Genomic DNA, 14,489 nt, shown 5'->3' on the forward strand with positions numbered 1-14,489 from the left:
GCATGATAACAATCCGTAGTGTCAAGTCAGGAAAGTTCGACTTTGATGTTCACTCGGCGTGAATATCATAACCCATACTTGAATTAGGGATTTACCTCGCATTAGAGGGTCGATTCACCTCTTATTATTAAACTGCATGTAAGTCGATTTACAACAAAGCGCTAACCGGCATTACCGATTTTTCAACAGCTCCGAGGGTACCGCAAACGAGGAGGCAACAACGCCTTCCGAGTTCACTACCGCAAAAGAGGAGGAGGGAGAGGAAGAACAGGCAACCACATCAGGCGACGACGCGACTGAATCCTCGACGATATCTTTCGAGGACGAAGAGAGCATGATCTCGACTACACTTGACCCCGAAGACCAGGAGGAGTTGCTGACGCACAGCGAGGCCGGAATGCTGGTCTCACCAGGTAACTTGAGACCGACAATATCAGACCCGGTAAAAGCGCAGCCAACAGTGAAGGAGGAGGAGGTCAGCCAGATATCGAGCGAGGCGAGCATCCTGGGCGACATGATCATGGAAACGACGCTTCTTGGTCTCCACAGGACCCCCAAGACACCCGACGCGCTGTCCGATCTCTTCGAGGCCGAACCCGAAGTCGTCTTCTCACCGCGTGATGATCGTCGACCGGACAGGGCGAACGCTGAAGAGTCAAAGGACAACTCTTCAGCAGTCCCTCAGGGATTGCCAACCGCCAGCGACGCCGAAGTGATTCCAACGCTGAGAAGGACCACCTCGGATGCGAATCAAGGTCGAGTCAGATTCCCCGACGACCCAACGGACTCTTCTTCAAGCTACATTCTCTTCCCGGGTGACAATTCAAACAGTATAAACGGAAACCTGGCCTACAAGAACCGGCGAGAACGGATCTCATCACCTTTCGAGGACGCCACCACCGGAGTTACTCACGGTCAGCCCGATCAAAGAAACTCCCAGTGGAGCGGGCTGCCCGCCGGTTTGGGAACCGGAAGCAATCGACGCTATTTCCCGCAGACCGGAAGTCCCGTTTCTCAACGCCAGATGCCAATGCTACTCAGGTTTTGGAAGAGAATGCCACTGATCAGGGACCCCAGCATGATCCAGAGAACGAGGGATCCCTCTTCGGATCTTTCACAAATCGGGCCTCACGTACCATCTTCCAGCAGTATTTACAGGGATGTTTTACCTCGATCATATCCCGGGCAGCGCATTTTTAACCGGAATTTCCGAGGTCCAGGATCACCCGGTAGGATACAGCGGATCGGTTAGATAACCTGCATGTACTTTACGTGTTCGAAGCTAGTGAAATTTTCAGAGCGGTGCCAAATATTTATGTATAAATATATATCACGATAACATTATAGGTATAAACATTGATTCGTTATTGTACGTATGAGACGGTGATTTTAGGCGTACGTGTGTATATAAAGTACACGTGCATGATAAATTTGTACTTGCAGCTTTCGAATGAGTGAATGGGTTTGGAGAAAAATAAGCCGCTAGAATGTATAACAATTAGTGTTTATCTAATGCTCCTCGAATTTAGGGCAGAAATTTCAAGACTTTTCTCAGCATTATTATACGTTTATTAACACATTGACCAGAGTTGGAATCGTGCCAGTGTGCTGACTCTGAAACGGAGGTTACATTGATGTTCGTATATGTACAGGTATAATGATCAGCTTTTCCAAATTCTCGTCCTTCCCGCCAAGAGGAGAAAAAGAAAACAACAAAAAAAAAAACATAGATAATAATAATAATAAATTGAAAAAATAGTTTGACACCTAGTAATGCAACTAATTTTACGCAGGGTCTATCATTTTAGTCAATTGCGGCAATGAGCGAATATTTAGAAAATTACGACAGGAGTGATACACACGGAAGATAAATATTCCATATTTCTGAAAGAAATTCTTCGGTAATAAAAAATCATTGCAACTATGAATCTTTTGTTAATGTTTAAATTGTTTCGTCATTATTTTATAATCGAGGGAATGAAAAAATTCAGACAAGAATAGATAAATAAGTAAAACGCCTAATGCAATTGAAAACCACTATCAAATAAAACTTAACAGTGATCGACGAAGTCATTATTGACTCGTTCCTCCATTTAAAGATAGACACTTCTCCAAATAACAGACTGATCGATAGTATCGTATTGTAAAGATATAAACGTGTATTTTTGTTGGTTGTTTTTGTTAATATTATTATTATTATTATGATTATTATGGTTAAGTTTAATTTATAACGAAAATTAGTTGCCGTTTCGAAATCAGTTTTAGAGAAACCCTGTAATTGTACAATAGATAACGATGATATAAATGATTCTTGACTTGATCGCGAATTTTTTCATTCTGTGCACGACATGGAATATTATAAATATATGTATAGCATGATAATTATTATATACGATGTGTGTATTATAGATGCATGGAAAGTATTAATGAATGTATGTATGTATGTATGTATGCATGCATATGTGTATGTATAGGATAGGTATCCATTCGCAATTTTTACCAACGAGAGTATATAATGTACGTATTATATGTATTATGTATGTATGTGTGTGTATTACGGCTACCTATAACGATACGTCTATATGTGTAGTGCACGTAGCTATGTATTATCAACTGTTTAAATTTAAATTATACATCTATGTATAGTACTAGATATGTACATAGAGGCATCGAATCTAATTAACTTAATTGTGAGACGTATGTATCACCGGGGCGAATAATAATAATAATAATAATAATAACAATGCATGGTAAATACGAATTATTTGATTCGATGAATTTCTCTATCAAGTTTCTAAGCTTTGCCCGAACATTGAATTACGACTAACACGATTCTTGCCATCATTTATCATGACGTAAAATATCGCTCGATTATCGGCCAACCATGAAAATTATCGTACAGCCGAAATGAAAATAAATAAATAAATAAATAAGTAAACAACTGCCACGTCAGCTTTTTAACACAGAGTGTTTCAATCCGTAACTGTATGTCAAATTTATTTTGACAGATTCGTTTTCTCCTTCCCGTTATTGGGACTAGTTTTTGCGGAATGAAACATTCAAGGAATCGTCATTACCCTGGCATAAAATTTACCCCGGTTTTTCTTTATTCGATGGATAATTACTGTTATTTTTATCAATTTCTTTCTTTCTCGGTAAACGTACTTCATAGCTAATTATTATATAACACTATATTGTAAACAATATTGTTCGAAATTTTATCTTCAATAGACAAGGGAAAAAGGAGAGAAAAAAAAAACGAAACATAAAAAGGATTGCGGCCAGTAACAATCTGTCTACCTATATATACGTATGCGTCTGTTTATATATATATACATGTCATGTGTATCTGTGACGTAGTCTATGTCGTATTTTTGTGTCTATTTAAATAATGATTGATGGATTTTTTTGTTGTAACGTCCAATTTCGTGTATACATTAATTTTATTGAAATTAGAGAGAGAGAGAGAGAGAGAGAGAGAGAGAGAGAGAGAGAGAGAGAGAAAGAGAAAGAGAGAGAGAGAGAGAGAGAGAGAGAGAGAGAGAGAGAGAGAGAGAGAGAGAGAGAGAGAGAGAGAGAGCGAAAGAGAGAGAGAAAGAGAGAGAGAGAGAGAGAGAGAGCAAGAAAATAAACAAAAATAATTGTATATACAATATATATTATTATATTCAAAATAATAGAAGCTTTCGTGTTGTTATTGTATTATATGAACGGTATTAATTACTTATTATTATAATTATTTTCAATATTATTATTATTATTATTATTATTATTATGTTTATTATGATTATTATTATACAGCTGTACAGCAACTTTATCAAGTCTATTATGTACTGCCTTATCTCAAATATTCCCAAATTCTCCCAAGACCTACTGAAAGTATCGACGCTGATCCACCCAGAGAAAAAAAAAAACCCAACAAATAGAACATTGTATTTATCGAAAAGTAAGTCGACTTTATGTTCAAATGATTGGGCAGTCCCGAATTGGTTTATCAAAACAGGAAAACGTTGACGACTCTGTGGAAGCTTCGTAGGCTTTGATTTTTCCGCGATAAATTGACATCGTCTATAAGCTCTTTAATGATTGGTGCCCTTCGATAAATTTGATCCTAATCAACAAATGAGAGAAGACTATACTATGATAAAAACAGAATTCAGATATTCCGAGGACTAAAGTGTTCGCTAATCGACCTGTCATCTCCTCGTCAAATCCTAATGACAAAAAATTTTTGCATTTGGACCGTTATCAACCGACTTTGAGACCCTTGAATCCCCTGGCAAGAAGAAACTTCTCGGAAGATTCCGTCCTTGTAGCACCCGGCCTGAGAACCTTGACGGTTTTGTAAAATTTTCTGATATCGTCCTCGACGTTCTTGGCCGCACCGCCGTCCCAAAGTTTGACTATAAACGAGGCCTCGGGCTTTGATACGACGAGGGCAAATCTGAGCGCGACGTAGGCGAGGGCGACGATATTCTGGTGGTCCATTTCCTTGACGCCTGTCGCGTTTGGCGCCATGTCCGACATTACAACGTCGACGGAACTGCCGGCGAGATGTTTCCTGATCTTTTCCTGCGCCTGGAGCGTCGTGAAGTCCATGTTCCCGATAACGAAGGCTCCGTCGATAGGGTATATTTGCAATTTGTCTATAGCGACTACCTTCCCAACCGGTTTGTCGTCTTGTTTGCCCTCGGCGTTAGTCAAATAGACCGCCACTTGAGTCCAACTTCCGGGCGCAGCACCACAATCGACAACCGTCATTCCCGGCGAAAGTATACCGCATCTTTCGTTCATCTCGAGAAGCTTGAACGCGCTTCTACATCTGTACTTCTCAATTTTTGCTTTCTCGACGTAAGGATCGGCCAATTGTCTGCGTAGCCATAACTGCGAACTCGTCTTACGACCCTTCAAATTATTCGGCATTTCACGCCGGGTTACTCCGCTCGTGCATACGCGCCTGGCGATCATCGATAATCGCGCGCAGGCTGTCGCCATGTTTTATCTCAAGGTCACAGTTGCAAACTGGAGCCTTGGGATGATTGGGTTAGGTTAAGTTAGGTTAGGTTAGACTTCGCGCACTGGGATTGCAGGTTATGTCCCTTCCAACGACATAGCGTCGAATAATTGAACAACAGTAGTTACGACGTAGATGTAAAGGATTCCAAGAAAACGGCCTAGCTCGAAGAGCAGTCCCACTGTTCTTTCTCAGTCTTTGGTTCACTTGAAGCGAATATCTTGCCGGTAACACGTTACGTCGTATTATTTATATTCCTATCAATTCGTATGTATATCCCTGTGGCGCCATCTCAACGTAACTTCTACTGCCGAATTTAGTCAAGGTTCTAAATAAAAGGTTGCAACACCCAGCCCAAGCAATCCTGAGACGCTAGAAAGCGCTGCGGCTCTGTGGTTTTCGGTATACCGTGTAATCCGTAAATTGAAAAAAACCAGACAAAATGCTTACAATATCTTTACATCCGCAAAAGTGAAATATTGCAAAAGATTGATTTCTCATTTCAAATACTGTTGGATATTCTTGAATCCTGACAGAGATCGATGCAAACCCTAAATGTAAATCTACCAAACTTTACAACGAGATGTCCTTGGACCATTGGTCTAAGGAGATGCCTTATAGTTTCGTCATGACTGAAGACTTGTAAAGACGGACTGAACCGTGACACCTAAAAACGGTTTCCACCGACAAAGAAGTCATCGGATCGTCAACACGGTTTCTTAAAGACCCAAGCTCCACTCAGGTATCCGACTTTAAATTCCTCCGTCAACGCGTTCGTCAAGCTTGTGGTATAAAAGTACTTACAAAAAACAGCAAAAAATCATCATTGACTCTAAATTCAACCGCTCGATGGCACTAACTGCAGCGCTTCCATTTGTTGGCCATTCTCCGTGATAATTGATTAGTCTATGACGCGTTTGGCACATGCGCAATAATGACAGAGCCATGGTCCGACGGTCGTGTCATCAGTAGCAGTATCAGGAGCAGTTCGGTTTTCGACAAACGCAATGGACCTCGGATGACAAGAGTAGTTGGTGCGGAACCGGTCATAAAACATGATCGGTTAAACAGTGTTCTGGTACTTCCAGTGGATGTATTGATACAAAAACAAAATAAAAAAAAAACAATTCGAACATTGTGTCATTGAATAAATTTTATACATAGACGGTGCAAAAACGAATTGAAAAAAAAAATATATACATATTTTCTACTGCGATGAACCTAACCGCGGGTAATCCCCACTCGAACGGTTTGCTCTACGCTGGTTTCAACCAGGATCAAGGTACGTGAATTCGAAAATGATCAAAGCGTGCGCCTGTTCCAAAAATCCGGTTCCTATCGCCTCTTGCCGCCCCTCGCAACATGACAGCGCCGACACACTTTGGACTCCTTGCAAATCACCATTAGATTCTCTACGTACGGACACAGTCCATAGTCAAATTGCGTTTTATATTATTACAATTTATTTTTAAGATTATATACATGCATGTAATATATACATACGAATACGTATATATTGTGTTTACGTATTGTTTGTCAACCTGTTATCCAAACGTCTCGAAATAAATAATTGGAAAAAAAAAAATGGAAGAAACAATTCCTCTACCCAAAACTTCAATCTCTTTTTCCCCCCCAATGTACAGACAACGAAATATGTATCCTCGATGTTTGTTTAGGGTGCAATGTTGGTTCAATGAAAAGATAAGAAAACTAAGAGAAAAACAAGCTCGATATAAATAAACAAACAATAGGGACTCGACGACAAGAATAAAACTTGCACCAACAGTCTTAATGCAGTAAACAGACGATAAGGTGGATGTATGCAGCGTTGTCAATTAATTAGTTGATAAGTTCACTTACGCAGCTTCTCGTCTATCTGATTTTTTTCAATCTCTTTTGCCAATTCGTAGGTTGCTTTGCCTGTGGCATGGAGAACGGATACAGGGTTTACAACTGCGATCCGTTGAAAGAAACGGAGCGCCACGTATTCAGCGACGGAGGTCTCGGTCACGTGGAAATGCTCTTTAGGTGCAATTATTTGGCCCTTGTAGGCGGCGGCGCAAAACCCATGTACCCAACGAACCAAGGTGAAAGAGAAAGGACAAAAATGTGCAAGCGTCGTCCGAGCACCATTTATCCGAAAGAAAAGCCACGACTCATCGTCTTTTTATTCGCATTGCAGTCATGATATGGGACGACCTAAAGAAAAACCCTGCGATAACATTGGAATTCAACGCACCGGTCAAAGGTGTCAAACTACGGAGGGATAGGATAGTCGTTATACTTGAGGGGGTGATTAAAGTCTACACGTTTACACAAAACCCGCAACAGTTACACGTCTTCGAAACAAATTCAAACCCGAGAGGATTATGCGTCCTCTGTCCGAATAGCAACAACTCGCTCCTAGCTTTTCCCAGCAGGAAAAACGGCCACGTTCAAGGTAAAATCTTTGCTTAAATTCTTTCAATCCTTATCAGTCTTGTTAGATCGGTTATTTAACGTTCGATTTGTCATTCTCAATCATTGATATCGTCGTTCACGGTATTACAAACTTTTGTCTCTATACAGTTCCCAAAATTATATCCTATCCTCAGATTGAAGGACTCGCTTCGTTTCCGAGACAAAAGGAGAAAAAAATTTTTATTCCTAGTCTAAACAAGTTCTCGACGAACTAAATTCCCTAAACAAAACACTAGACTGATTATTTCATTACAGTGATAGATCTGGCAAATACGGAGAAGCAGCCGTTGAACATAGAAGCGCACGAAACGCCATTGTCCTGCATTGCGCTGAATTTGCAGGGTACGAGGTTGGCGACTGCGTCGGAAAAGGGAACCTTGATCAGGGTATTTGACACGCAGAATGGAAACATGATCAATGAATTAAGAAGGGGCGCGAACCACGCGAACATTTACTGGTGAGAACGACGTTCGGACCCTCACCGAGACTCCAATGGATACCGTTCAATATATTTTCATTTCACTTCTAATTACCCCTGATTCTTTCAGTATAAATTTCAACCATGACTCGACGTGGCTTTGCGTGGCGAGCGACCACGGAACTGTCCACGTCTTTGCTGTCGAGGATCAAAAACTTAATCGCCAGTCGAGTCTGGCGTCGGCGACTTTTTTGCCAAAGTATTTCAGCTCCAATTGGAGCTTTTGCAAATTTCAAGTACCCAGTGGGCCGCAGTGTATGTGTGCGTTTGGCAAAAACAACAACACTATAATCGGTGAGTATCTATCAAATTGTTTTATAGATTTCAAGTTTGGTCTGCGGTTCGCCTAAGCTTTGCAAAGAAAAGAAATTTGAACGAAAACAGAGATGAAAGAGAGGTAGATGAGGCGAAGCAGGATTCAACGCTGTTAACGACCATTAATGAAACATTTGCTATTTTTCTCATTTCACATAAAAGTGATATGCGCGGACGGTAGCTATCACAAATTTTTATTCAACAACAAGGGAGAGTGCAGCAGAGATTTCTACGCGCAATTTTTGGAAATGACGGATGAGAAGATGTGACTGCAACATATATCGTAGCGTGTTGATAATTATTATTATTATTGTTGTAATTTTAGTGTTAGTATTAACAGTTCCAACTCATTTTTTATTTATCATGCCAACAATGATGATGACGATGATGATGATAATAATAATAATAATAATGTTACGTTTGTGCATAACTATTATTATTATCTGAAAATTAGCCTATGTCTGAAATATATATTATTACTATTATTATTGTTATTAATATTATTACCAGCCAACTTCTTATGTATCTATTATACTTTTTATTCTCACTAAGCTAATAAGATCGGTCGGTTTACTTCTGTCAAGTTATAGCGTATAGAAATCTCAGTTTTGGGCAAAATTTTTGGATTCAATTTTCTAGTCATCTTTTGATATCAGGTGAGTAAGTTCATCAAAAAATTTCAAGAATTGTTAATACATGTAAATCGAAACGGTCGATAGGCTGACAATTGAATGAGGTAATCACAGAAATTGCATAATTTGAAGTAAAAAAAAAAAAAAAAAAAATGTATGTTTTTTATGATACGCTTGTGAAAAAGTCACACAAGCAATGATCGTTCGTTGAATTCGACCGAATAATTCAAATAAACAACTAAAATGTTACAAAAATATATTGAAAATAAATAATTAACTGATAGGTATATCGACGCGGCCTATACGAGGCTTTAAAAATGTTTTCCAATAGACTTTCTATAATGTTGTTGCAAAATAATTGTAGGGATGAGGCAGTATACGTGTACACATTTGTATATAATATATACACGGTGTAAATAACCGAAGAAAATAAAAATAAAAAAAAGACCATAGTTGTAATTATTACGATGATAGCACTGTATAAGAAATGTCAAAACAATCGTTGAAGGTTTCATTTTTTTTTTTTTAATATCTTACGTTTATCAATCAATCATTTTGTCGTTAAATTTTTCCACTCATCAACGGCAAAGTAGCGAGATTTTGTATTACTGTTTTCCTATAATTATTATGTAAACCGCTGTTTACCGCACAACGTGAAAAGGATAATAAAAACGATGATGATGATGATGATAATAATAATAAGATTGAGTGATAATAAAGAAGATGAAAAGAAACTACGTGAATATTTTGAGAACCCAGTCATTCATTAATTCATTTCTTTAACGGTCTGAAAGTAAAAATTCGAGATGAAGATGAATGGTTCAATAGAAACTGAGCGGAATTAAAAAATTTACAACGAATCGTACGAATTTATTATATTTTTAATCAGCCATTGAAAACGTTCCGCCGAATATTGCGATCCAAGTTTCGATTGTTTAGAATATTGCATACATCGAGCTCAGTTTTTGTAACATTGTACATAAACCTATGCTTTATTCGATTTCCTGGTTTGTTAAAAGAACAATATGAACGATGCACGAAATTTCAAATGATACTTTTAAGCGAAAACTGATTAGCTAAAGGAATATGAAAAATTAAATTAAATTTATAATCGTCAAGCTTTTTTGTACTTAACTTTAAATCTTGCGTGCGATTTTGATCTTAGCATTATTATTATTATTGTTGTTGTTGTTGTTGTTGTTATCATTACGCATGTAAATTAGAAACAAATGCGATTAACAAACACGTATATTTAATTAATAGCAACGATTCTGTGCCTATGAAAAATATACTGCAAAAAAAAAAAAAAGATAAGCGATTTGAGAAAATCTTTTGTTCCTGATTATTGTAGAAATTTATTTTTTCAATCTCATTGTAATGTAAAATCAATGATTAATTATTTTACTGTTACTGTAAATGTACATAATACCATTATGCATATAACTTACTATGTGAGTTTATCGATATAAAGCTATAATTAAAATTTGTGTATTTAAGACAAAAAGAATTTCTTCTTTTTTTTTCACCTTTACGAACGAGTCTTTTTTCTCATTCTTTCATCTGTCTTTTATACGTTTGAAATGTAAAATAAAAAGAGAAGAAGAAATTAAATTCGTACAGCGATGTACAAAGTGAAATAAATAAATTGAAAAACTTCGGTCAATTATTTATTTTGTCACCGAAACCACTATAGACGAAATTTTGTTCAGATTATGTTTTTTTTGTGATTTCGAGTGATCAAAAAACGGTGTTTTTTTTTTCAAAATCGATTTGTCGCCGTGTTTGTTCCGTCAAATTGTCACAACAGAAACTGGAAAAAAGCTTGCAACAAATGAGAACAACGTTTTCCGTTTCTCAACTTCGTTGATTTATTTTCGATCAGCTTCATTATTTATACTTACAACGTAACAATAATTTTCATTCGTTAATATAGTTTTCTTTTTCACAAATAAATACATCATTCACGTTAATACATCGCAGTTTTAAAAACTACTCGTTTTATAATTAAATTATTAGTACCGTCTCTTTTTCCATGCAGCTACTTCAATTCTTCCCGCCCAATAGATCTGCCTAACCGATAAAATTTCTGATACAACATAATCGCATCGATAATAATTTTACAAAATAAATATAAATTACGTTAATTTTTTATGCTCTTTTTTTCTTCTATCGATAAAAATCCCTTCCTCTACTTAACAATTTTTTTTTTCAATCCCTCTGTCTACTCTCTCCTCCAAAAGTTTCGATCTCAACACAGGGTAATACGTAAAGCAATTTTTCTCACGCTCAATTTAATAACAAAACTTTTGATTATTAATTGTATACGTATCCATTATACGTATGTGCAATTTCAAAACATATACTCGTATATATATACACAATGTTATAATTTTTTTTCCATTTTAAATATATAATAAACAATTTTAATTAAATAAAATTCTTCGATCAAACAAATTTCAATATCAAAAATTACATTAACTGCGTGAAATCGCGTTGAAAAAATCGCGATATTGATAAGAAAAAAAGATCAGGAAGTGGTATTAAAATTAATTCATATGCAAGCCAGTAAATTAAAGCTTATACATGAATAAGTATTATAGAAAATAAATTGTTGCGATGCGTGTATATGTATATGTGTGTATATATATATATATAGGTATATAGACCTGTTTAAACGTCAATCGGTTGCGAAACGCCGTTTTGTGTTTTGATATTTTCACCAACAACGGATCCGTTTGTGGTCGCGTTTTGTTTTTTAAAGAAATAAACCTCGTGCGTCAAACCCTTATTTTTACCCTCCAAAGTCTTGTAGGTACTGTAGACAACGAACCATATGTAAAAGTTGACTATCGTGATGAACAGAACGAACAGACCTGCGATTTGGAATACATAAAGAGAGGGTGAACATTTTAAAAAATTTTTTTTCCTTTGGCTATTCGAGAAAATTGTGAAAAGTTACATTTCAGATCGAAAAAGGAGAATTAAGATCAGCTGCGGTAAAAACTTCTCTAGAATCAAATAAACGTGTTTTTATATTCATTGTTATATTCATTATTTTCGCGCATAAAGAAATTTTTTTTCAATGTAATTCGGAATAATTTGAGCTCCTCCTTTTTCATTTGAATTTGACTTTTTCGTAATTCGGTTTTCGTTCCTCATCTTTGAAATATAAATACTAACGTTCGCCAATGTCGGCACTTCCGCCCAAAATCGCGATAAATGGACAATCTTGCTGGACGAGGAACAACGACATTATTCCGACAACGATTTCGGTCATCATAACCGTAATCCATGGAGCCATAAAATGTCGATTATTCTAAAAAGTGAAATGTTATTATGAATAATTTGTTAAATCATCGCAAGAATATTCGAATCAAAAAACTTCAACAAAGTTCAAATTTAATTATTTCTTTTCAATATTTCGTCGCAACTTTACGAAATATCCGGAATATTTTTCATCGTTTCGTTTTAATAGTGGCGAAAAAAAAAAAATAAAAAAAAAAAAAAAATTCCATGCAACGATTAACAATTTTACAATTAATTCTCCAGACATTTGTTATTTTAAGAATCAATCTGACTTCGTTTAATTCGAAATATTCTTCTTTTCTTTTTTTCTCAACTACTTTGGACGGAATAAAAAAATTTTCCAATTAGTATTAAAAATTACGTTACCATCAGAGATCCGTAAAGAAGAAGTATCGAGGAGACGAAATGTATAACGGTAATAACAAGACCGCTGTACAAGGAGTACAATACCTCTGAGAAATGGAAAAAATTTATTGATATTACATTGAGAAAAAAAAATTATCGTTCATCATCGCTACAATACCATTATATTCATCCGAATAATCATTTTTTCTCAACAACGGGTATTGTCAATTCGTACCATAGAAATTTAACAGAAATTTCTTCTTCGTCACAAGTTTAATTTTTGTATTTCGATTTTCGTTATTTTTTTTTTTCCAATCTTCTCAAGATATATGAAACACGGGTAAAATTTGCTGACAAATCGATCGCCGCTATTTATTTTATAGAATTATTCTCACATGGCGTAAAAATTTTTAAAGTAGAAAAAAAAAAGAAAAAAAAAAACATCTCAAAACCGTCTGAAAAATGTTTCTCCACCCAAACGAAGGCTTTTCGAGTCAATATTTTTATTTTTAAAGCGAACGGGTTAATAGTCGACTGTTATCGAGGAATATTTTCGAAACTGTGATAGGAAAAGAGGCAATAAAAATTTTTTCAAAACTGTCACCAGTAGCGAGATGATGAGCAACGTCCATTCTCTTTGTATTCATATGTTTCGGGGATATTTCCTCCATCGCTTCTCTCTCCAACGCGTCTTCCGTATCCCTTGCAACAAGCTCGCCTATTTCTTTAGCGTGTGCAAGCGCCAAGACCATTAACATCATAGTAAATCCCGACAAAATCTGTATGACAATATATACATATATATATGTATATTATATATATGTTTAATGTTTATGGTAGTTTTATTTTTGATTTTAGTTTATTTCTTTTCATATATTTTCAATTTTATACCGATTACGATTCAACTTTATTAAGATTGTTTTCATATTCACCAGCTGGGTTATCGCAATGAGAATCGTCCCCTGCCTCAGATTGAAAATATGCATACAACCCTGGAGTAAACGCATTTTCATCGTCTTTTTTTCCTTCTCTCCCTTTTCTTCAACCGTATACTCTTTCTTCCCTCGATCGCTAAAGCTTTGTATTACGATCGAATATAATTGTTGTTGTGTTTTATTATTTTTTCGTATACCGTCGTGTATAATAATATATCGTAATGATAACAATAATATCTCTGAAACAAGATTAATTACTAGGATAAACAAGTTCAACGATGATTTAGGTATTTCGTATTCAAACCTTCGACGTTTTTGTTTAATTAAAATTGAATAATGGAATTTCTGCTTAGCCATTCTTTGGGCTAATTATTTACACTGGTTATATGCTTATTAGTCGACTCCTTTTTTGAAATATTTATAGGCGTGCATAAAATAATAATTGCGTGCTGCAATTTTATCGTGGCAATCAAGTATCGATGTTTCATAAATTTACCTGCGAGTTTGCGAAAGGTGGTTTTTTTTTTTTTTTTTTTTTTACCTCAAAATCTTTTATTCACATTCGTCTTTACGACAATATTTATATCCAATTCCTTTCGTTTACACGGTTCCCACTATATTTGACGTTTTACGTACGGCAGAGTTAATTCTGGCACCTATAGAAGTAAATCAATAACTTTCCCCTTTCGGGTTCAGTTATAACGGTGAAATGGTACGCCATACACAATACACCCTGCAGAAACGAGCCGCGATGCAGTTCACAATTCTGTTTGTGTGTGTGTGTGTGTGTGTGCAGTTTACGAATGCAGAATTACTGCAATTATAACGAATATATAATTGAGTTTCGTCGATATCTTCAATACCTCAAATTCAAATTATTTACGCTGTAATAATCCGGCACCTACAGCTTTATCGTATTTCAAAACTGCACACAATTTTATCAAATGTGGAAACTAATGGCGTCTTCCTCCCGCTGCTATGTTCAAACCTATACTATTCCTAAT

General features: G+C 36.2%; 4 protein-coding genes across 8 annotated transcripts in view; 2 read left to right on the forward strand and 2 right to left on the reverse strand.

Annotated features, from left to right (window-relative positions):
* Positions 1-2,933, forward strand: part of LOC124186698 — a 33,770-nt gene extending 30,837 nt beyond the window's left edge. For all 4 annotated transcript variants that reach the window (XM_046578591.1, XM_046578593.1, XM_046578590.1 and 1 more), the window contains exon 4: positions 190-2,933. In XM_046578591.1, the coding sequence (XP_046434547.1) occupies positions 190-1,252 (1,063 nt within the window). In that variant the 3' untranslated portion in view covers positions 1,253-2,933. The remainder of the gene's footprint in view (positions 1-189) is intronic.
* Positions 2,934-3,896: 963 nt separating this feature from the next.
* Positions 3,897-5,314, reverse strand: LOC124186705 (rRNA methyltransferase 2, mitochondrial). The gene has a single exon (XM_046578609.1). The coding sequence runs from the start codon at positions 4,993-4,995 to the stop codon at positions 4,249-4,251; it is 747 nt and encodes a 248-aa protein (XP_046434565.1). The 5' UTR covers positions 4,996-5,314; the 3' UTR covers positions 3,897-4,248.
* Positions 5,315-5,953: 639 nt separating this feature from the next.
* On the forward strand, positions 5,954-9,160 carry LOC124186703 (WD repeat domain phosphoinositide-interacting protein 3). 2 transcript variants are annotated; one of them, XM_046578606.1, is made up of 7 exons: positions 5,954-6,296; positions 6,691-6,832; positions 6,925-7,101; positions 7,197-7,454; positions 7,730-7,931; positions 8,023-8,246; positions 8,430-9,160. In XM_046578606.1, the coding sequence occupies exons 3-7, from the start codon at positions 6,942-6,944 to the stop codon at positions 8,534-8,536; spliced, it is 951 nt and encodes a 316-aa protein (XP_046434562.1). In that variant the 5' UTR covers positions 5,954-6,296; positions 6,691-6,832; positions 6,925-6,941; the 3' UTR covers positions 8,537-9,160. The 2 variants fall into 2 exon arrangements, with proteins under 2 accessions (XP_046434562.1, XP_046434561.1); XM_046578605.1 differs by lacking the exon at positions 6,691-6,832.
* A 1,431-nt stretch (positions 9,161-10,591) lies between these two features.
* On the reverse strand, positions 10,592-14,457 carry LOC124186707. Its single transcript, XM_046578614.1, has 6 exons — positions 13,982-14,457; positions 13,483-13,724; positions 13,155-13,329; positions 12,572-12,657; positions 12,080-12,215; positions 10,592-11,772 (listed from the first exon to the last, which is right to left on the reverse strand). Exons 2-6 carry the CDS (start codon positions 13,561-13,563, stop codon positions 11,570-11,572), a joined length of 681 nt encoding a protein of 226 aa, XP_046434570.1. The 5' UTR covers positions 13,564-13,724; positions 13,982-14,457; the 3' UTR covers positions 10,592-11,569.
* Positions 14,458-14,489: the final 32 nt, after the last annotated feature.

Source organism: Neodiprion fabricii, chromosome 7 (genome assembly GCF_021155785.1).
Source record: "Neodiprion fabricii isolate iyNeoFabr1 chromosome 7, iyNeoFabr1.1, whole genome shotgun sequence".
NCBI classification, from domain to species: domain Eukaryota; kingdom Metazoa; phylum Arthropoda; class Insecta; order Hymenoptera; family Diprionidae; genus Neodiprion; species Neodiprion fabricii.